Here is a 24,675-nt window from a genome sequence, read left to right as displayed (position 1 = left end):
GAGAGCCACTGATGTGCCTAAACATTGAAACCCCCCACAATTGACAGCATTTTGGAAAGTAGACCCCCTAAGGAACTTATCTAGAGGTGTGGTGAGCACTTTGACCCACCAAGTGCTTCACAGAAGTTTATAATGCAGAACCGTAAATATAAAAAATCATTTTTTTTTCACAAAAATTATCTTTTTCCCCCCAATTTTTTATTTTCCCAAGGGTAAGAGAAAAAATTGGACCCCAAAAGTTGTTGTACAATTTGTCCTGAGTACGCTGATACCCCATATGTGGGGGTAAACCACTGTTTGGGTGCATGGGAGAGCTCGGAAGGGAAGGAGCGCCGTTTGACTATTCAATGCAAAATTGACAGGAATTGAGATGGGACGCCATGTTGCGTTTGGAGAGCCACTGATGTGCCTAAACATTGAAACCCCCCACAAGTGACACCATTTTGGAAAGTAGACCCACTAAGGAACTTATCTAGATGTGTGGTGAGCACTTTGACCCACCAAGGGCTTCACAAACGTTTATAATGCAGAGCCGTAAAAATAAAACAAAAATTTTTTCCCACAAAAATTATTTTTTAGCCCCCAGTTTTTTATTTTCCCGAGGGTAATAGGAGAAATTGGACCCCAAAAGTTGTTGTCCAATTTGTCCTGAGTGCGCTGATATCCCATATGTGGGGGGGAACCACCGTTTGGGCACATGGGAGGGATCGGAAGGGAAGGAGTGCCATTTGGAATGCAGACTTAGATGGAATTGTCTGCAGGGGTCACATTGCATTTGCAGAGCCCCTAATGTACCTAAACAGTAGAAACCCCCCACAAGTGACCCCATATTGGAAACTATACCCCACAAAGAACTTATCTAGATATGTTGTGAGAACTTTGAACCCCCAAGTGTTTCACTACAGTTTATAACGCAGAGCCGTGAAAATAAAAAAATCCTTTTTTTCCCACAAAAAATATTTTTTAGCCCCCAGTTTTGTATTTTTCCAAGGGTATGAGGAGAAATTGGACCCCAAAAGTTGTTGTCCAATTTGTCCTGAGTACGCTGATACCCCATATGTTGGGGTAAACCCCTGTTTGGGCACACGGGAGAGCTCGGAAGTATAGGCTGGAATTGAGATCCGATGCCATGTCACGTTTGGAGAGCCCCTGATGTGCCTAAACAGTGGAAACCCCCCAATTATAACTGAAACCCTAATCCAAACACACCCCTAACCCTAATCCCAACGGTAACCCTAACCACACCTCTAACCCAGACACATCCCTAACCCTAATCCCAACCCTATTCCCAACCGTAAATGTAATCCAAACCCTAACCCTAACTTTAGCCCCAACCCTAACTTTAGCCCCAACCCTAACTGTAGCCTTAACCCTAGCCCCAACCCTAGCCCTAACCCTAGCCCTAACCCTAGCCCCAACCCTAAACCTAGCCCCAGCCCTAACCATAACCCTACCCCAACCCTAACCCTAACCCTAGCCCTAACCCTAACCCTTGCCCTAACCCTAGCCCTAACCCTAACCCTAGCCCTAACCCTAACCCTAACCCTAGCCCTAACCCTAACCCTAACCATAGCCCTAACCCTAATGGGAAAATGGAAATAAATACATTTTTTTAATTTTTCCCTAACTAAGGGGGTGATGAAGGGGGGTTTGATTTACTTTAATAACGGGTTTTTAGCGGATTTTTATGATTGGCAGCCGTCACACACTAAAAGACGCTTTTTATTGCAAAAAATATTTTTTGCGTTACCACATTTTGAGAGCTATAATTTTTCCGTATTTTGGTCCACAGAGTCAAGTGAGATCGTGTTTTTTGCGGAACAAGTTGATGTTTTTATTGGTAACATTTTCAGGCACGTGACATTTTTTGATCGCTTTTTATTCCGATTTTTGTGAGGCAGAATGACCAAAAATCAGCTATTCATGAATTTCTTTTGGGGGGAGACGTTTATACCGTTCCACGTTTGGTAAAATTGATGAAGCAGTTTTATTCTTTGGGTCAGTACGATTACAGCGATACCTCATTTATATTATTTTTTTTCATGTTTGGCGCTTTTATACAATAAAAACTATTTTATAGAAAAAATAATTATTTTTGCATCGCTTTATTCTGAGGACTATAACTTTTTTATTTTTTTGCTGATGATGCTGCATGGTGGCTCGTTTTTTGCAGGAAAACATGATGCTTTCAGCGGTACCATTGTTATTTATATATGTCTTTTTGATTGCGTGTTATTCCACTTTTTGTTCGGCGGTACGATAATAAAGCGTTGTTTTTTGCCTTGTTTTTTTATTTTTTTTCTTACGGTGTTTACTGAAGGGGTTAACTAGTGGGACAGTTTTATAGGTTGGGTCGTTACAGACGCGGCAATACTAAATATGTGTACTTTTATTGTTTTGTTTTTTTTATTTAGATAAAGAAATGAATTTATGGGAATAGTATATTTTTTTTTTCATTATTTAGGAATTTTTTTTTACACATGTGGAAATTTTTTTTTAAACTTTTTTACTTTGTCCCGGGGGGGACATCTCAGATCGGTGACCTGACAGTTTGCACAGCACTCTGTCAGATCACCGATCTGACATGCAGCACTGCAGGCCTCACAGTGCCTGCTCTGATCAGGCTCTGTGAAGCCACCTCCCTCCCTGCAGGACCCGGATGCCGCGGCCATTTTGGATCCGGGCCTGGAGTAGGGAGGGAGGTAGGGAGACCCTCGCAGCAATGCGATCACATCGCATTGCTGCAGGGGGCTCAGGGAACCCCCTCCCTGCACGATGCTTCCCTATACCGCCGGCACACCGCAATCATGTTTGATCGCGGTGTGCCGGGGGTTAATGTGCCAGGGGCAGTCCGTGACCGCTCCTGGCACATAGTGCCGGATGTCAGCTGCAATAGGCAGCTGACACCCGACCGCGATCGGCCGCGCTCCCCCCGTGAGCGCGGCCGATCGCGCTGGACGTACTATTCCGTCCTTGGGAAGTAGGGCCCACCCCACATGGACGGAATAGTGCGTCCATTGGCAGAAAGGGGTTAAAGTCAATTTTTTATGTAGTCATCTGTTTTTCTAAGTTTGCCATTGTGCTCTGAGTACATGGTTCCAGATATTTCCACCTGATTCATCATTTATGACATTTTGAAAAGTCACAGTAGCCCTAGAATGATTTCATGTATGCCCATCGATGTCAATTTTGTGACATTTTAACCCCTTAGCGACCGCCGATACGCCTTTTAACGGCGGCCGCTAAGGGTACTTAAACCACAGCGCCGTTAATTAACGGCGCTGTGGAAAAAGTCCATAGCGCCCCCCAGAGGCCGATTTTCTCCGGGGTCTCGGCTGCCGAGGGTAGCCGAGACCCCAGAGAACATGATTCGGGGGGTTTTTAACCCACCCCGCATTTGCGATCGCCGGTAATTAACCGTTTACCGGCGATCGCAAAAAAAAAAAAAAAAAAAGCGATCTCTTTTTAATTTCTCTGTCCTCTGATGTGATCGCACATCGGAGGAGAGAGAAAAGGGGTCCCAGGTGGCCCCCCAATACTCACCTAGCTCCCCCGATGCTCCTCGTGTCTCCCGGTGGGCGCCGCCATCTTCAAAATGGCGGGCGCATGCGCAGTGCGCCCGCCGGCCGGCACCGGGAGAATCTTTGGGGTCTCGGCTGCTGGGGGTAGCCGAGACCCCAAAGAGCACGATCGGGGTCGGTATTACCGACCCCTGTTTTGCGATCGCCGGTAATTAACTGTTTACCGGCGACCGCAAAAAAAAAAAAAAAGTAAAGTGTAATTCTCTGTCCTCTGATGTGATCACACATCAGAGGACAGAGAAATAGGGGGATTCGGGGACACTAGCATACTCACCTAGGTCCCTGGATCCTCTTGCTGCTCCTCCTGGCCGCCGGCAGCAGAACATGGCGGACGCATGCCCAGTGCGCCCGCCATCTGTCTCCATCTGCCGGCCGGCAGGGGAACAGCAGTTGGGGCTAAAATTAGGGTTAGGGTTAGGGGTAGGGTTAGGGGTAGGGGTAGGGTTAGGGTTAGGGTTAGGGGTAGGGTTAGGTTAGGGGTAGGGTTAGGGGTAGGGTTAGGTTAGGGTTAGGGGTAGGGTTAGGGTTAGGTTAGGGTTAGGGGTAGGGTTAGGGTTAGGGGTAGGGTTAGGGGTAGGGTTAGGGTTAGGGGTAGGGTTAGGGGTAGGGGTAGGGTTAGGGTTAGGGGTAGGGTTAGGGTTAGGGGTAGGGTTAGGTTAGGGGTAGGGTTAGGGGTAGGGTTAGGTTAGGGTTAGGGGTAGGGTTAGGGTTAGGTTAGGGGTAGGGTTAGGGGTAGGGTTAGGGGTAGGGTTAGGTTAGGGTAGGGATAGGGGTAGGGTTAGGTTAGGGGTAGGGCTAGGGTTAGGGCTAGGGTTGGGGCTAAATTTAGGGTTAGGGTTGGGGCTAAATTTAGGGTTAGGGTTGGGGCTAAATTTAGGGTTAGGGTTGGGGCTAAACTTAGGGTTAGGCTTCTTTCACACTTACGTCGGTACGGGGCCGTCGCAATGCGTCGGCCCGAAATACCGACGCACGTTGTGAAAATTGTGCACAACGTGGGCAGCAGCTGTAGTTTTTCAACACACCCGCTGCCCAATCTATGTCCTGGGAAGGAGGGGGCGGAGTTACGGCCACGCATGCGCGGTCAGAAATGGCGGATGCGACGTACAAAAAAACGTTTCATTGAACTTTTTTTGTGCCGACGCTCCGCCAAAACACAACTGATCCAGTGCACGACGGACGCGACGTGTGGCCATCCGTCACGATCCGTCGGCAATACAAGTCTATGGGCAAAAAACGCATCCTGCGGGCACATTTGCAGGATCCGTTTCTTGTCCAAAACGACGGATTGCGACGGAATGCCAAACGACGCAAGTGTGAAAGTAGCCCTAGGGCTAGGGTTAGGGTTGGGGCTAAAGTTAGGGCTAGGGTTGGGGCTAAAGTTAGGGTTAGAGCTGGGATTAGGGTTAGGGTTTGGATTAGGGTTGGTATTAGGGTTAGGGTTGGCATTAGGGTTACGCTTGGGATTAGGGTTAGGTTTGGGATTAGGGTTAAGGTTAGGGTTGTGATTAGGGGTGTATTGGGATTAGGGTTAGGTTTGAGGTTAGGGTTGAGATTAGGATTAGGGGTGTGTTGGATTTAGGGTTTTGATTAGGGTTATGGTTAGGGTTGACATTAGGGTTGTTTTGGGGTAAGGGTTGTGATTATGGTTAGGGTTAGTGATTAGGATTATGGATGAGGTTGGGATTAGGGTTAGGGGTGTGTTGGGGTTAGGGTTGGAGCTAGAATTGGGGGGTTTCCACTGTTTAGGTACATCAGGGGGTCTCCAAATACGACAGCCAATTTTGCGCTCAAAAAGTCAAATGGTGCTCCCTCCCTTCTGAGCTCTGCCGTGCGCCCAAACAGTGGGTTACCCCCACATATGGGGCATCAGCGTACTCGGGATAAATTGGACAACAACTTCTGGGGTCCAATTTCTCTTGTTACCCTTGTGAAAATAAAAACTTGGGGGCTACAAAATCTTTTTTGTGAAAAAAATAATATTTTTTATTTTCACGACTCTGCATTCTAAACTTCTGTGAAGCACTTGGGCATTCAAAGTTCTCACCACACATCTAGATAAGTTCCTTGGGGGGTCTAGTTTCCAAAATGGGGTCACTTGTGGGGGGTTACTACAGTTTAGGTACATCAGGGGCTCTGCAATCGCAACATAATGCCCACAGACCATTCTATCAAAGTCTGCATTCCAAAAAGGCGCTCCTTCCCTTCCGAGCTCTGCCGTGCGCCCAAACAGTGGTTTACCCCCACATATGGTGCATCAGCGTACTCGGGATAAATTGGACAACAACTATTGCAGTCCAATTTCTCCTGTTACCCTTGTGAAAATAAAAACTTGGGGGCTACAATATCTTTTTTGTGGAAAAAAAATATTTTTTATTTTCACGACTCTGCATTCTAAACTTCTGTGAAGCACTTGGGCATTCAAAGTTCTCACCACACATCTAGATAAGTTCCTTGGGGGGTCTAGTTTCCAAAATGGGGTCACTTGTGGAGGGTTTCTACTGGTTAGGTACATCAGGGGCTGTGCAAACGCAACATAATACCCGCAGACCATTCTATCAAAGTCTGCATTCCAAAACGGCGCTCCTTCCTTCCGAGCTCTGCCGTGCACCCAAACAGTGGTTTACCCCCACATATGAGGTACCAGCATACTCAGGACAAATTGGACAACAACTTTTGGGGTCCAATTTCTCTTGTTACCCTTGTGAAAATAAAAATTTGGTGGCTAAAAAATCTTTTTTGTGGAAAAATAAAATATTTTTTATTTTCACGGCTCTGCATTATAAACTTCTGTGAAGCACTTGGGCATTCAAGGTTCTCACCACACATCTAGATAAGTTCCATGGGGGGTCTAGTTTCCAAAATGGGGTCACTTGTGGGGGATTTCTACTGTTTAAGCACATCAGGGGCTCTCCAAACGCGACATGGCGTCCGATCTCAATTCCAGCCAATTCTACATTGAAAAAGTAAAACGGCACTCTTTCTCTTCCAAGCTCTGCGGTGCGCCCAAACAGTGGTTTACCCCCACATATTGGGTATCGACGTACTCAGGAGAAATTGCACAACAACTTTAGTGGTCTAATTTCTCCTGTTACCCTTGTGAAAATAAAAATTTGTGGGCAAAAAGATCATTTTTGTTGAAAAGATGCAATTTTTTTTTTCACGGCTCTACGTTATAAACTTCTGTGAAGCACATGGGGGTTCAAAGTGCTCGCCACACATCTAGATAAGTTCCTTAAGGGGTCTAGTTTCCAAAATGGTGTCACTTGTGGGGGGTTTCCACTGTTTAGGCACATCAGGGGCTCTCCAAACGCGACATGGCGTCCGATCTCAATTCCAGCCAATTCTACATTGAAAAAGTAAAACGGCGCTCCTTCACTTCCAAGCTCTGCGGTGCGCCCTAACAGTGGTTTACCCCCACATATTGAGTATCAGCGTACTCAGGAGAAATTGCTCAACAACTTTTGTGGTCTAATTTCTCCTGTTACCCTTGTGAAAATAAGAATTTGTGGGCGAAAAGATCATTTTTGTGTAAACAAAAGCGATTTTTTATTTTCACGGCTCTACGTTATAAACTTCTGTGAAGCACTTGGGGGTTCAAAGTGCTCACCACACATCTAGATAAGTTCCTTAAGGGGTCTAGTTTCCAAAATGGTGTCACTTGTGGGGAGTTTCCACTGTTTAGGTACATCAGGGGCTCTCTAAATGTGACATGGTGTCCGATCTCAATTCCAGCCAATTCTGCATTGAAAAAGTCAAACGGCGCTCCTTCACTTCTAAGTTCTGCGGTGCGCCCTAACAGTGGTTTACCCCCACATATGGGGTATTGGCATATTCAGGAGAAATTGCATAACAAAATTTATGGTTACATTTCTGTTTTTACACTTGTGAAAATAAAAAAAATGGTTCTGAATTAAGATGTTTGCAAAAAAAAGTTAAATGTTCATTTTTTCCTTCCACATTGTTTCAGTTCCTGTGAAGCACGTAAAGGGTTAATAAACTTCTTGAATGTGATTTTGAGAACCTTGAGGGGTGTAGTTTTTAGAATGGTGTCACACTTCATTATTTTCTATCATATAGACCCCTCAAAATGACTTCAAATGTGATGTGGTCCCTAAAAAAAATGGTGTTGTAAAAATGAGAAATTGCTGGTCAACTTTTAACCCTTATAACTCCCTAACAAAAAAAAATTTTGTTTCCAAAATTGTGCTGATGTAAAGTAGACATGTGGGAAATGTTATTTATTAACTATTTTTCATGACATATCTCTCTGATTTAAGGGCATAAAAATACAAAGTTTGAAAATTGCAAAATTTTAAAAATTTTCGCCATATTTCCGTTTTTTTCATAAATAATCGCAAGTAATATCGAAGAAATGTTACCACTAACATGAAGTACAATATGTCACGAAAAAACAGTCTCAGAATCAGCGGGATCCGTTGAAGCGTTCCAGAGTTATAACCTCATAAAGTGACAGTGGTCAGAATTGCAAAAATTGGCCTGGTCATTAAGTACCAAATTGGCTCTGTCACTAAGGGGTTAAAGAACATTTTTTTTGCTAAATGTTGCAAAACAGGCTAATGATAAAAACGAAGAGCATTTTTTAAATTTTGTACAAAATGCATAAATCAGTTGCACCATTTTGAGGATTAGGAGAAAAAAAGTTTGTGAATAACATGAGTTTAAAAAGAAAGTGACTTAAAAGATGTTAGGGTTGGCGGAACGCACCGAATATATTTATTAGAAGAATAGGTGCGTTCGCAACCCGGGATACACCGTGCAGGAAAGAACCCGCTGCTAAGTAAGGTGGTGAAGTATATTGGTATAAACAGACTCTGTTACTTCACAGAGACCGTTAACAAAGAGAACGCTGTGCCCTGTTTAGCTCACAGGGGAACATAGCTACTTAGTAGAGCCGACAGTGGTCATGCAGTCAAATGCAAACACGCAGCTCCTCTCCGGTGGAGCCGGAATTCTAATGGCTATTAGCCAGCCCTGAATCCACACACATGAAACTCTTCGCTGGAGGTGCCAGCATTCTAGGGGCTTTTTTCAGCCGGGTCCCTAAATGCACACACAAGAAACTCCTAGCCGGAGGTGCCAGCATTCTAGGGGCTTATTTCAGCCGGGCCTCTGACTGCACACACATGACCACACTGGCGCTGAGCACATACATAATTTACACTAGCGCATGGCCGTGCGGTCATGCAAACCTTTTATAGCTGCAGCATGTACAGGACCTTCCCAGAAGGACCAATGGGAGGCTGCCACAGAAGTTGAGCACCTTCAGGACCTTCCTGGAGGACCAATGGGATCTGCTGCAGTATCTGAGCATGTGACCCTCGATCTCTCATCTGCTCGTCCCTGCCCAGCACTGGCTTCAAAGGCAGAAGCTGGAAAAGCAGCAGTAACACTTTGCACAGAGTGAGACTGAGCAAAACGCTGGGACCAACGTCTCCGCTGAGCAGGTTCCACTGCCGCTGATGCAGAATCGGATACCGCAGCAGACATGGTTCAAGATTCCCCCTGTGCAGCGACGGGAACTCGACTCCTAACATTACCCACCCCCAGGGCTCCCCCCTCCTTGAGCCTCTCTACACTCAGCGGAGCCCGAATGTGCTCCACAGGTTCCCAGGTTCTGTCCTCTGGACTGTGACCCTCCAATCCACCAGATATTTCTTGCCACGTACCGCCTCGCACCCCATGATAGCATTCACCTCAAACTCATCCGTGGATGAACCCGATGTCCAGGCAGATGACTCGGAAAACCGGGACAAATGAACGGGATTTAATAGAGAAATGTGAAAAGTGTCGGTGATACCAAGGTGCAGAGGAATAGCCAAACGGTAAACCACAGGGTTGACCTGTTCCAGAACCTTGAAAAGACCAATGTAGCGAGGCGCAAACTTAGTGGACTCAACTCGCAGCCTGATGTTATGGGCGGAGAGCCACACTAAGTCGCCTGGAGAAAAGGCCGGAGCGGGGCGCCGCTGTGCATCAGCAGAAACCTTCATTCTCTCCTTGGAGGCCCGGATGGCATCCTTTGTGCGGTCCAAAATGTCACATGCCTCTACCGCCCAGTCTGCCACCCTAGAATCGGTGGATGACACGGGCATGGGCACAAGGACACGTGGATGCTGGCCGTAATTAAGGAGAAAAGGAGTCTGCCCAGTGGAATCGGCTAAGGCGTTGTTCAAGGCAAATTCCACCCAAGGTAGCAAAGATGCCCAGTCATCCTGCCTAGCAGAGACAAAATGTCACAAGTAAGTCACCAGAGTCTGGTTGGTCATCTCTACCAACCCATTCATCTCGGGATGATATGCAGAGGAGAGATTCAGCTCTATGCTGAGTAAACGGCAGCGTTCTCTCCAAAACCGAGATGCGAACTGGGGACCCCGGTCGCTGACAATTTTTTCAGGCATTCCATGTAAATGGAAAATATGTTTTATGAACAACGCCGCCAAGGTCCGTGCAGAAGGTAACCGTGGAAGCGGCACCAAATGCACCATCTTAGAGAAATGATCGGTGACTCCCCAGATAATGGTGCAGCCACGAGACTTGGGAAAGCACACCACAAAGTCCATCCTTACTATCTCCCAGGGCCTGTCTGCCACCGGCAGGGGGTAAAGTAGCCCAGCAGGCTGTTGCCGAGGAGACCAATTCTGGGCATAGTAGACACACGCCCGAATATAGTCCCTGACATCATGGGCCATATGCGTCCACCAGTACGTCCTCGCCAAAAGCTCAGATGTCCTCTTGGTCCCAAAATGCCCACCCACTCTGGACGAGTGAGCCCAAGAGAGAACCTCCGGTCGCAAATTTGCTGGCACGAAAGTCTTACCTGGGGGTACTGACTCCAGCAAATCTGGAGCCACAGTTCTTAGACTCTCAGAAGGGACAATAAGCCGAGGCTCCTCCTCCTCCTCAGATGACACTACGGAGCAGGAGAGAGCGTCGGCACGAATGTTCTTCTCCCTGGAGAGAAAATGGAGAGTAAAATGAAGCCAGGAGAAGAACAGGGACCATCTAGCCTGGCGAGAATTCAGCCGCTGGGCCGTCTGTAGATATACCAAGTTATTGTGTTCAGTGAACACTTGGAAGGGAAAGTGAGCTCCCTCCAAGAAGTGTCTCCACTCTGAGAAAGCCAACTTCATGGCTAGCAACTCCCTGTCCCCGATGGAATAATTCCTCTCCGCCAGTGTGAAGGTCTTGGAGAAGAAGAAGCAAGATAGCTTCCGACCTTGAGCATCCTTTTGGAAAAGGACTGCTCGAGCACCAACGGATGAGACATCCACCTCCATGATAAATGGCTTATCTACATCGGGGCGATGTAGGATGGGAGTGCTAGTGAAGTGTGACTTAATCGAGAGAAAGGCCTTGGAGACCTCCTCCGACCACAACTTGGGATTTGCTCCCTTCTTTGTGAGGGCAACCAAGGGAGCTATCAAAGTTGAGAAGTGTGGAATGAACTGGCGATAGTAATTAATGAACCCCATAAAGTGCTGCACCACTTTCAGAGAATGGGGTTCCTGCCAGTCCTTCACAGCCTGTAGCTTGGCAGGATCTACAGCCAAACCCTGGGCGGAGATGATATAACCAAGGAAAGGCAAGGACTCCTGCTCAAACACACACTTCTCCAACTTGGCATAGAGGGAGTTTGCCCGTAAGAGGTCGAAGACTTTGGGAACATCTCTCCGATGGGAGTCAATATCTGGAGAGTAGATGAGAATATCATCAGATAGACTATGACCGATGTGGTGAGCATATCCCAGAAGATGTCATTCACAAAGTCTTGGAAAATGGCTGGGGCATTACAGAGCCCGAAAGGCATCACCAGATATTCATAGTGCCCATCCCTGGTGTTAAAAGCCGTCTTCCATTCGTCCCCCTCATGGATGCGAATCAGGTTGTAAGCACCCCGCAGATCTAATTTAGTAAATACCCTTGCTCCCCGTAGCCTTTCAAAGAGCTCAGATATCAGGGGTAGTGGGTACTTGTTCATAACCGTTATGGCGTTAAGACCCCTGTAGTCTATGCATGGACGTAAGTCTCCACTCTTCTTCTGCACAAAGAAGAACCCTGCCCCTGCAGGTGACACTGACTTGCTAATGAATCCTCTTGCCAGATTCTCTTGGATGTACTGAGACATTGCCTCCATCTCCAGGAGAGATATCAGATAGACTCGACCCCGGGGAGGCTCAGCACCAGGCAAGAGGTCAATAGGACAGTCATAGGGGCGGTGAGGCGGAAGCGTCTCCGCAGCCCTTTTGGAGAACACGTCCACATAAGGCCTATAGTGCTTGGGGAGAGAGGAAAGATCTGCGGGTACTTCTGTTGTAGCAATCTGAACACACCCCATCTGACATCTACCCTCACATGATTTACTCCATCCCAAAATTCTCCCTGAGGACCACTCTATATGAGGAGAATGATAGCGTAGCCATGGTATCCCCAACAGGACCTCATCAATTCCCTCAGGAATGACTAATAGAGAGATAATCTCCTGATGTGATGGAGACACACAAAGAGTGAAAGGAATGGTTTGGTGTGTAATCTATGAGGGTAGTGTCGACCCATTTACCACTCGAACGGTTACTGGTTTGGCGAGCATCACCAGGGGTATTGCGTGTCGCTGGGCGAAAGCGGATGACATAAAATTACCCTCCACCCCAGAGTCCATGCATAGCTCTACCATAAGAGTGGATGGGCCTATGGTAATGGTCCCCTTGAAGGACAACTTAGAGGCAAACGTCACCGTGTCTAGAGTAAATCCACCAACTGCCACTAGACGCTGACGTTTCCCCGACCGCTGAGGACACCTGGAGGCAAGATGTCCCGGCTGCCGGCAAATATGACAGACCTTAAGTGCATGAGCGGACCGGGACTTGGATCCCACTCGTGACACCTCAATGGCCTCATGTGACTCGGACGCCTGGATCGGAGATTCCAAAGGTTTGGTGAAGGTGGGAGCCAGACGAAACCCCTGCCTTCACTGGGTTCGCTCCAACCTTCGCTCGTAAAAACAAAGGTCGATGCGAGTTGATATAGCTATGAGCTCCTCCAGTGTGGCGGGAATCTCCCTAGTGGCCAAAGCGTCCTTCACATGGTCAGCCAGCCCCCTCCAAAATACCGGGATGAGGTTTTTATCCGACCACTCAAGCTCAGATGCTAATGTCCGGAAGTGGACGGCAAAATGGCTGACCATGGTCGAACCCTGAGTCAATGCCAGTAGTTGGAGCGCCATATCATGGGTGACTTGGGGTCCAAAAAAGACCTGTTTCAGAGTGCCCAAAAACCGAGGAACACTCTGCACCACATGATCATTGCGCTCCCACAGTGGCGTAGCCCACTCCAAAGCTCTGTCCGACAGGAGAGAGATTATGAATCCCACCTTTGCCCGCTCTGTAGGAAAACGTGCAGCCAGGAGCTCGAGATTAATACCACACTGGCTCACAAAACCCCTACAGGACTTACTGTCACCAGAGTATTTTTCAGGTAATGGGAGGTGAGATAAGGTTGGAACAGAGGTGGCAGTGGGTGAAACTGCTGCAGCCACGTTAGCATCCTGAACAGCTATTGTGGTAACATCCACTGCCAAGGTTGCACGCTTGAGAGACGCCAACCGGCCCTCCAGCAGCTGGATGTACCCCTGCAATCGCTGTTCATCTGCCATTACTTAGCCAGATCCTGGCGCTAGTGTACTATTTGGATTGGCGGAATGCACCGAATATATTTATTAGAAGAATAGGTGCGTTCGCAACCCGGGATACACCGTGCAGGAAATAACCCGCTGCTAAGTAAGGCGGTGAAGTATATTGGTATAAACGAACTCTGTTACTTCACAGAGTCTGTTAGCAAAGAGAACGCTGTGCCCTGTTTAGCTCACAGAGGAACACAGCTACTTAGTAGAGCAGTTAGTGGTCATGCAGTCAAATGCAAACATGCAGCTCCTCTCCGGTGGAGCCGGAATTCTAAAGGCTATTAGCCAGCCCTGAATCCACACACATGAAACTCCTCGCCGGAGGTGCCAGCATTCTAGGGGCTTATTTCAGCCGGGTCCCTAAATGCACACACAAGAAACTCCTAGCCAGAAGTGCCAGCATTCTAGGGGCTTATTTCAGCCGGGTCCCTGACTGCACACACACGACCACACTGGCGCTGAGCACATAAATAATTTACACTAGCGCATGGCCGTGCGGTCATGCAAACCTTTTATAGCTGAAGCATGTACAAGACCTTCCCAGAAGGACCAATGGGAGGCTGCCACAGAAGTTGAGCACCTCCAGGACCTTCCTGGAGGACCAATGGGATCTGCTGCAGTATCTCATCATGTGACCCTCGATCTCCAACTGGAGATCTTGCCCTGGGCATGCTCAGAAGGGGAAAATCAGGACTTAGACCCAAAAGCGTCTGCTCGCCACTGCCCAGCACTGGCTTCAATGGCAGAAGCTGGAAAAGCAGCAGTAACCCTTTGCACAGAGTGAGACTGAGCAAGACGCTGGGACCAACATCTCTGCTGAGCAGGTTCCACTGCGGCTGATGCAGAAAGGGAGACAGCAGCAGACATGGTTCGAGATTCCCCCTGTGCAGCGACAGGAACTCGACTCCTAACAAAAGATTTCAAATGATTAATCGAGTCCTAAGTATGTCTTCGACAGTTCATTGTTAGTATTTCAATAGAGAGTGCTGAGTGCCAAAGTAAATGGAAAGCGATTAAACAAGATGAAAATCAAAAAGGAAAGATACAAGTATGTTTACTAGTGTTGAGCATTCCGATACCGCAAGTATCGGGTATCGGCCGATATCTGCGGTATCGGAATTCCGATACCGAGTTCTGATATTTTTGTGATATCGAGAATCGGTATCGGGATTAAGATTCATGTGTAAAATAAAGAATAAAAATAAAAAATACTGATATACTTACCCTCGGACGCGCCCTGGTTGTCACCGCTGCAACCGCCATGCTTCTGTTCCTAAGAATGAGTGCGTTAAGGACCTTCGATGACGTCGCGGCTTGTGATTGGTCGCATGAGCGGTCACATGACCGCTCAGCGACCACTCACAAGCCGCGACATCATCGAAGGTCCTTAACGTGCTCATTCTTAAGAAGGGAAGCATGGTGGTTGCAGCGGTGACAACCAGGGCGCGTCCGAGGGTAAGTATATCAATATTTTTTATTTTTATTCTTTATTTTACACATGAATATGGATCCCAGGGCCTGAAGGAGAGTTTCCTCTCCTTCAGACCCTGGGAACCATTGAGGATACCTTCCGACATTTGTGTCCCATTGACTTGTATTGGTATCGGATATCGGTATCGGCGATATCCGATATTTTTCGGATATCGGCCGATACCATTCGATACCGATACTTTCAAATATCGGACGGTATCGCTCAACACTAAGTTTACGTAAAAAGGCAGCTTTGATAAGGATTGCAAGTCATCTTGCATAAAAAGCAAAGTGATGATTTGTGTACCTAGAGATAACGTGGAGGAAATGAGATACTGACAAATTGGAGAAATTCCATGCCTCCAAAAGTTGAAGTGAAGATACTCAACAGTGAAACAAGTTTATTGAACCATTTACCAAGTTTTCACAATCTAAGAATATAGGACAATTTTAGTACAAGACAGAGGTATAACTAATCTACAACTGAGCTATAAAGCAGCCATGCATCTGTGCGCACAGGATCAGGGCTGCAGTTATCCCGGGAGGTATACCTTACACTGACAGCAAAGAATTGAAACAAATGTAAACTACAGACCTGTAAACCTTTTCATTGCATATCGAATAAACTTTACAGATTAAACTAACTTAGCCATTTAATTTAAATTATTCATTGCATATCATATTTCTTATTCTCAATGAATGTGACCCAATTGATACGTTTCTGTACTTTACTCCGAAATGAGCAGCAATTTTATAGTATTAAAGGGAATTTGTCAGCAGATTTTTTCTATATAATCTGAAGACAGCATGAGGTAGGGGTTGAAATACAGATTTCAGTGATGCCTCTCTTATGTTTTTTTGGCTTACAATGATTGTTTTAGCACCAGTAGCTTATCTTTGCTGTCACTAGCTGGTTGTGTGAGCTTTGATCCCACCAGTCCCTCCTGTGATAAGCAGCTCACTGTCCATGTATATTGTATACACAGAGCCTGGTGTGGGCGGGGTTAGCTTTCCCAGCTCTGCTTCACTACTAAACTTAAAAAACTCTGATTGTGTCAGAACGGCTGCACCCAGTAATCTAAGTGATACATAGATGGATTCAGTTTCTCAAGCTACTCACAGATGAGCCAGCAAAACCCTGCTGACAGATTCCCATTAATTGAATAATGGATAAAAGACCTTTAGGAACCTTAACCATCATTGTATTTTCTTACAAAATGGACTATAGTAAAAGGAAGGTGTTACTGAATAATCATATAATTTGTTGGCAATAATTTTCTCAATTTCTGGAATCTCTCCTTGTAATTTATAAAGTCATTGCAATTAAAATACAGGAACCTTATAAGTGATAGTTCATTGTTATACAAAAACATGTTAATTGTGCCATTGATATTAAACCTTTTTTCTTTTTCAATGAGGCCCAACTTACCAATATCAGAACACTGCACAACTCGGAGGTGACATTGACAGCGGAATGGGCATGTAGGTCCTACTGGTTCATCTACTTGGACTGTATCTAAACCGGATCCATCATCTTCTAGCATAAAATCAAAGAGACCCTTTTGATAGAAGGGTTTGGAGTAGCAGACTGTGGCAAGCAAAGAGAGGATGATAACTGCCTTCATGGTGTCAGAACATCTATAACTTGAACAAACCAATGAAACCTGGAAATCAAAGAGAGTTGTGTAAAGCCAATTATTGAATGAATGCATTCAAGTTCATATGTTTGCTCTATTAGTATTTAACAGTCATAAAGGACAACTTACATTGTATTTCACATTTATGATAAATGCAAATTTTATTCATTTATTTTGGCGCTTGAAGAGTAAATTATATGTGTAAGACCATATTCACATGTTCAGTATTTGGTCTGTATTTTACATCCATATTTGTAAGCCGGAATAAGGAATGGAGCAATCAGAGGAAAGGTATAATAGAGACATATACTCCACTTCTGTATTTTATACCCACTCCTGGTTTTGGCTTACAAATACTGATGCAAAACACTGACCAAATACTGAAAATGTGAATGTGGCTTAATTAGGCTAGGTTCACATTGCATTAGAGCAATCCGTTTAGCGGATACGCTAACGAAAGGCGCTAACGCAATGTCCAAAAAGGGACTGCGTTTGGCAATCCTGCTAGCGCAGATGCCCGATCTGCGCTACTGAAGAACGGACCCTGAACGCTGCAAGCAGCGTTCGAGGTCCGTCCGAAACTAACGGTACATCGCTGACGCATGCCAAAGAAGGCATACGTTAGCGATGCGCTAGCGATCCGTTAGCACATTGCAGTCAATGGGTGCGCTAACGGATCCGTTACATAAGGTTAATTGCGACAATTGCGCCATGTAACGGATTCCATTAGCGGACACCCACTAACGCAATGTGAACCTAGCCTTAGGCCAGGGTCACACTAGCATAGAATACACATGAGTGCTATGCGAGAAAACATCGCATAGCACTCGGACCAGTGTTAATCTAAGGGGAAGCTCACATCACTGTATTTTTTCTCAGGCATATTCGATGTGCGTGTAAAATCGCTGCATGCTGCGATTTTATGTGTATGTCGTACGAGACTTGCCAATGAAAGCATATGAGTGCGAGAAAAAAAATCGCACAGCACTCGGACCATGCGAGTGCTGTCTGATTTTTACTCACTGTTATCCTTTGAAAAGCCAGTAATTCATGTGCGGCATACAGTAAAATCACACTGACAGGTTGGAATAGAATAGATAGAATAGATATATACACATAGAATGCATATATATAGATGTCAGTGACACACACATATATATGTATATACAGTGGGTACGGAAAGTATTCAGACCCCTTTAAATTTTTCACTCTTTGTTTCATTGCAGCCATTTGATAATTTAAAAAAAAGTTCATTTTTTCTCATTAATGTACACCCTGCACCCCATCTTGACTGAAAAAACAGAAATGTAGAAATTTTTGCAAATTTATTAAAAAAGAAAAACTGAAATATCACATGGTCATAGCTATTCAGACCCTTTGCTCAGCATTGAGTAGAAGCACCCTTTTGAGCTAGTATAGCCAAGAGTGTTCTTGGGAATGATGCAACAAGTTTTTCACACCTGGATTTCGGGATCCTCTGCCATTCTTCCTTGAAGATCCTCTCCAGTTCCATCAGGTTGGATGGTGAACGTTGGTGGACAGCCATTTTCAGGTCTCTCCAGAGATGCTCAATTGGGTTTAGGTCAGGGCTCTGGCTGAACCAGTTAAGAATGGTCACAGAGTTGTTCTGAAGCCACTCCTTTGTTATTTTAGCTGTGTGCTTAGGGTCATTGTCTTGTTGGAAGGTAAACCTTCGGCCAAGTCTGAGGTCCAGAGCACTCTGGAAGAGGTTTTCATCCAGGATATCGCTGTATTTGGCTGCATTCAAGTTTCCTTCAATGACAACAAGTCATCCTGTTCCTGCTGCTGAAAAACACCTCCATAGCATGATGCTGCCACCACCATGTTTCACTGTTGGGATTGTATTGGGCAGGTGATGAGCAGTACCTGGATTTCTCCACACATACCGCTTAGGATTATCACCAAAAAGGTCTATCTTCATCTAATCAGACCAGAGAATCTTATTTCTCATAGTTTAGGAGTCCTTCATGTGTTTTTTTATCAAACTCTATGTGGGCTTTCATATGTCTTGCACTGTGGAGAGGCTTTGATTGGGCCACTCTGCCACAAAGGCCCGACTAGTGGAGGGATGCAGTGATAGTTGACTTTGTGGAACTTTCTCCCATCTGCCTACTGCATCTCTGGAGCTCAACCACAATGATGCTGGGGTTGTTCTTTATATCTCTCACCAAGGATCTTCTTCCACGATTGCTCAGTTTGGCTGGATGGCCAGGTCTAGGAAGATTTCTGGTGGTCCCAAACTTCTTCCATTTAAAGATTATGGAGGCCATTGTGATCTTAGGAATCTTGAGTACTGCAGAAATTATTTTGTACCCTTGGCCTGATTGTGCCTTGCCACAATTCTGTCACTGAGCTCCTTGACCATTTCCTTTGACCTCATGATTCTCATTTGGTCTGACATGCACTGTGAGCTGTGAGGTCTTATATAGACACGTGTGTGCCTTTACAAATAAAGTCCTATCAGTTTAATTAAACACAGCTGAACTCAAAGAGTAGAAACATCTCAAGGAGGATCACAAGGAAATGAACAGCATGTAACTTAAATATGAGTGTCTGAGCAAAGGGTCTGAATACTCATGACCATGTGATATTTCAGTTTTTCTTGTTTAATAAATTTGCAAAAATTTCTACATTTCTTTTTTTTCAGTCAAGATGGGGTGCAGAGTGTACATTAATGTGAAAAACATAAACTTTTTTGAATTTACCAAATGGCTGTAATGAAACAAAAGTGAAAAATTTAAAGGGGTCTGAATACTTTCCGTACCCACTGTATACTACATAGATAAATAGAAGAAAATCCGGTAATTCATCTGCCTTGTCCTGTAAAATCTCTCCAGGAGCCGACAGAATAGAAGAGATGGATTACATACAGTAAATATAAATGGCATAGGAAGATATATAGATGTCAGAGACAAATACAATTAGCCCAGTGTGTGTGAAAAGCATCCGCACCCAGCCGTCGGCTTTCCCTCTGCTGGTTACAAAAATTGCATGGGAGCCCATGCCATTTTTTTCTGAAAAATAATATTTCATTAATTAAATACATGTCCAGTAATTTTCCTCTAGACATGGATTACTGTGTGTGGGACACAGCGACAGACAGGTGTGGGCATTTTCTGATTTTTCTATTTTATTTTTATTACAGGAGATCGAGGGCATCCCAAGGATTAGCGGTATAATAAAGATGGGAAATCTTGTATTGTTTTATTTCATTAAAATACTTTGTTCTGCCTGTGCCTTTATTTAACCTGCAACAACTAAAGGATTAGTATTCGATTGGTGTCTAATTGACACCTATTCATTACTAAGCTGGGCAAATGGGAAGAGCGATGCTAAGTGCTGGAATTGGCACATCTTACAGATGAACCTTTCTGGTGGTGGCTGAGTGCTGATGTTTTCAGCAGGGGGTGGGGGGGTGGGGGGGGCAATATCCATGGTCCCTCCTTATCCTATTAATATTAGTTAAATATAGAAAACTTAAGGCACGGTACACATAAACGAATCATGTAAAGGAGGGAACCATAATAATCTTTATTTTTATATAGCGCTAACATATTCCGCAGCGCTTTACAGTTTTGCACATATTATCACTGTCCCCAATGGGGCTCACAATCTAAATTCCCTATCAGTATGTCTTTGGAATGTGGGAGGAAACCGGAGTGCCCGGAGGAAACCCACGCAAACACGGGGAGAACATACAAACTCCTTGCAGATGGTGTCCAAGGTGGGATTAGAACCCAGGACTCCAGCGCTGCAAGGCTGCAGTGCTATCCACTGCGCCACCGTGCTGCCCATCACTTCTAATGTGCACCAATAGGATATATAATGGACCAATCGGTAACTCAAACAGAAAACACAAAGAAAAACCCGAGACAAAGTCCAATGTAAAGTATATATAACAAGATTTATTAAAATATATGGTAATGTGCTAGAGTGGAAAAAATACCAGAGATAGGCACAACACCAGGGACATTCAAATGGCAATCATAAATAATAAGTATAGCTACAATGGAAAATCAACATATGTATGCATATCTATGTATATATGCCATAAAAATGTAATTAGCAGCAATACCAGAAACTACGTACAGTACAGACCAAAAGTTTGAACACACCTTCCATTTAAAGATTTTTCTGTATTTTCATGACTATGAAAATTGTAAATTCACACTGAAGGCATCAAAATTATGAATTAACACATGTGGAATTATATACCTAACAAAAAAGTGTGAAACAACTGAAAATATGTCTTATATTCTAGGTTCTTCAAAGTAGCCACCTTTTGCTTTGATGACTGTTTTACACACTCTTGGCATTCACTTGATGAGCTTCAAGAGGTAGTCACTGGAATAGGTTTTCAATTCACAGGTGTGTCCTGTCAGGTTTAATAAGTGGAATTTCTTGCCTTATAAATGGGGTTGGGACCATCAGTTGTGCTGTGCAGAAGTCTGGTGGATACACAGCTGATAGTCCTACTGAATAGACTGTTAGAATTTATATTATGGCAAGAAAAAAGCAGCTAAGTAAAGAAAAATAAGTGGCCATCATTACTTTAAGAAATGAAGGTCAGTTAGTCCAAAAAATTGGGAAAACTATGAAAGTGTCCCCAAGAGCAGTTGCAAAAACCATCAAGCATTACAAAGAAGCTGGCTCACATGAGGACCGCCCCAGGAAAGGAAGACCAAGAGTCACCTCTGTTTCTGAGGATAAGTTTATCCGAGTCACCAGCCTCAGAAATCACAGGTTAACAGCAGTTCAGATTAGAGACCAGGTCAATGCCACACAGAGATCTAGTAGCAGACACATCTCTACAATAACTGTTACAGTCATGGCCAAAAGTATTGACACCCTTGCAATTCTGTCAGATAATGCTCATTTTCTTCCTGAAAATGATTGCAAACACAAATTGTTTGGTATTGTTATCTTCATTTAATTTGTCTTAAATGAAAAAACACAAAAAACAATTGTCATAAAGCCAAATTGGATATAATTCTACAACCAAACATAAAAAGGTGGTGGACAAAAGTATTGGCACTGTTCAAAAAATCATGTGATGCTTCTGTAGTTTGTGTAATTAACAGCACCTGTAACTTACCTGTGGCACCTAACAGGTGTTGGCAATAACTAAATCACACTTGCAGCCAGTTGACATGGATTAAAGTTGACTCAACCTCTGTCCTGTGTCCTTGTGTGTACCACATTGAGCATGGAGAAAAGAAAGAAGACCAAAGAACTGTCTGAGGACTTGAGAAACCAAATTGTGAGGAAGCATGAGCAATCTCAAGGCTACAAGTCCATCTCCAAAGACCTGAATGTTCCTGTGTCTACCGTGCGTAGTGTCATCAAGAAGTTTAAAGCCCATGGCACTGTAGCTAACCTCCCTAGATGTGGATGGAAAAAAAAATTGACAAGAGATTCCAACTCAAGATAGTGCGGATGTTGGATAAAGAACCTCGACTAACATCCAAACAAGTTCAAGCTGCCCTGCAGTCCGAGGGTACAACAGTGTCAACCCGTACTATCCGTCGGCATCTGAATAAAAAAGGGACTGTATGGTAGGAGACCCAAGAAGACCCCACTTCTTACCCTGAGACATAAAAAAGCCAGGCTGGAGTTTGCCAAAACTTACCTGAAAAAGCCTAAAATGTTTTGGAAGAATGTTCTCTGGTCAGATGAGACAAAAGTAGAGCTTTTTTGGGCAAAGGCATCAACATAGAGTTTACAGGAGAAAAAAAGAGGCATTCAAAAAAAAGAACATGGTCTCTACAGTCAAACATGGTGGAGGTTCCCTGATGTTTTGGGGTTGCTTTGCTGCCTCTGGCACTGGACTGCTTGACCGTGTGCATGGCTTTATGAAGTCTGAAGACTACCAACAAATTTAGCAGCATAATGTAGGGCCCAGTGTGAGAAAGCTGGGTCTCCCTCAGAGGTCATGGGTCTTCCAGCAGGACAATGACCCAAAACACACTTCAAAAAGCACTAGAAAATGGTTTGAGAGAAAGCACTGGAGACTTCTAAGGTGGCCAGCAATGAGTCCAGACCTGAATCCCATAGAACACCTGTGGAGAGATCTAAAAATGGCAGTTTGGAGAAGGCACCCTTCAAATATCAGGGACCTGGAGCAGTTTGCCAAGGAAGAATGGTCTAAAATTCCAGCAGAGCATTGTAAGAAACTCCTTGATGGTTACCGGAAGCGGTTGGTCACAGTTATTTTGGCTAAAGGTTGTGCAACCAAATATTAGGCTGAGGGTGCCAATACTTTTGTCTGGCCCATTTTGGGAGTTTTGTGTGAAGTGATCAATGTTTTGCTTTTTGCTTCATTCTCTTTTGTGTTTTTTCATTTAAGACAAATTAAATGAAGATAATAATACCAAATAATTTGTGTTTGCAATCATTTTCAGGAAGAAAATGAGTATTATCTGACAGAATTGCAGGGGTGTCAATACTTTTGGCCATGACTGTAAGAGGAGACTTTGTGCAGAAGGTCTTCATGGTAAAATGGCTGCTAGGAAAGCACTGCTAAGGACAGGCAACAAGCAGAAGACTTGTTTGGGCTAAAGAACACAAGGAATGGACATTAGACCAGGGGAAATCTGTGCTTTGGTCTGATGAGTCCACATTTGACATCTTTGGTTCCAACCACTGAGTCTTTGAGCGACGTAGAAAAGGTGAACGGATGGACTCTACGTGCCTGGTTCCCACTGTGAAGCATGGAGAAGGAGGTGTGATGGTGTGGGGGTGCTTAGCTGGTGACACTGTTGGGGATTTATTCAAAATTGAAGGCATACTGAACCAGCATGGCTACCACACAATCTTGCAGTGGCATGCTATTCCATCCGGTTTGCGTTTACTTGGACCATCATTTATTTTTCAACAGGACAATTACCCCAAACACACCTCCAGGCTGTGTAAGGGCTATTTGACCAAGAAGAGAGTGATGGGGTGCTACGCCAGATGACCTGTCCTCCACAGTCACCAGACCTGAACCCAATCAAGATGGTTTGGGGGGGGCCGCAGAGTGAATGCAAAAGGGCCAACAAGTGCTAAGCATCTCTGGGAACTCCTTCAAGATTGTTGGAAGACCATTCCCGGTGACTACCTCTTGAAGCTCATCAAGAGAATGCCAAGAGTGTGCAAAGAAGTCATCAAAGCAAAAGGTGGCTACTTTGAAGAACCTAGAATATAAGACATATTTTCAGTTGCTTCACACTTTTTTGTTAAGTATATAATTCCACATGTGTTAATTCATAGTTTTGATGCCTTTTACAATTTTCATAGTCATGAATATACTGAAAAATCTTTAAATGAGAAGGTGTGTCCAAACTTTTGGCCTGTACTGTATATACATTAATAAAGTGCATGTTAATAATTAGTAAGGTGGCAGGAAAACCTGATACCAAAAAGACCAATGCTAAAACAAATTAATGTGTAACATTGCGATCATGGTGAAGCCCGTATAATGTGGACCAATGTACTAACGAAAAAACAAATGAAAAGAAAAAGCCACCTGGTATTTACCTGCTGTATTAGGAGATAGTCCCTGGGATGTGCACGGCATTCTGATGTAAATCGGATGCAAGGTGTGAAAAATCGGATTGTACTCACATAAAAAATGCACTACACTCGCATGACACTTGCATTACTCTAGTCTGAGTCTCCTACATCAAAATCAGACCGATTTTAAAATCGCTAGTGTGTCTCCAGCCTAACAGGAATTATATACATTTCAAAACCTGATGTCACTAACGTGCATTTAAGCCATATCAATATGATGCTCAGAATGCACCACATGGAAATCTCATTGGGTAAGTTAGACATATTTGAAAAACATGACATTTTTAGTTTACATTTTATGCTGGTGATTCATACCCGGCGAAAGGAAGTGGAAATTTTTAGCAATAGCTCACTGTGTAGTTATGACAAATGATGGGTATAAAACTCGCCACGCACAAAACTCGCCATGCGCAAAACTTGCTGCACACAACTTGCTACACTAACCTGTCACATGCAACTCGACACAAAAAGTTGCTACATGCATGTCGCCACACAAAACTCATCTCACAAAAGTCGCTACATGCATGTCGCCACACGCAACTCAACACACACAACTTGACACATGAAACTCGCCCTAAAACACACAAGTCTGGTATTATCCTTCAAAAATAAAAATCTGATTAATAAGCAGACAAACTAAAAGAGCAACAACTGTACCATATAGGAAATACGGCAGCTGTTAGTCACATGACCTGTCTATTATGTGTATGTGTGA

The 24,675-nt window shown here is 44.5% G+C and overlaps 1 protein-coding gene across 1 annotated transcript in view; it reads right to left on the bottom strand.

The window, feature by feature from the left end:
• Nucleotides 1-24,675, bottom strand: part of DCN (decorin) — a 223,667-nt gene that overhangs the window by 192,938 nt on the left and 6,054 nt on the right. The window contains exon 2 of the mRNA XM_069764368.1: nt 16,178-16,412. Within this exon, the coding sequence (XP_069620469.1) occupies nt 16,178-16,373 (196 nt within the window). The 5' untranslated portion in view covers nt 16,374-16,412. The remainder of the gene's footprint in view (nt 1-16,177; nt 16,413-24,675) is intronic.

Source organism: Ranitomeya imitator, chromosome 4 (genome assembly GCF_032444005.1).
Source record: "Ranitomeya imitator isolate aRanImi1 chromosome 4, aRanImi1.pri, whole genome shotgun sequence".
Taxonomy (NCBI): domain Eukaryota; kingdom Metazoa; phylum Chordata; class Amphibia; order Anura; family Dendrobatidae; genus Ranitomeya; species Ranitomeya imitator.
This window is presented reverse-complemented; position numbering and strand designations above follow the sequence as displayed.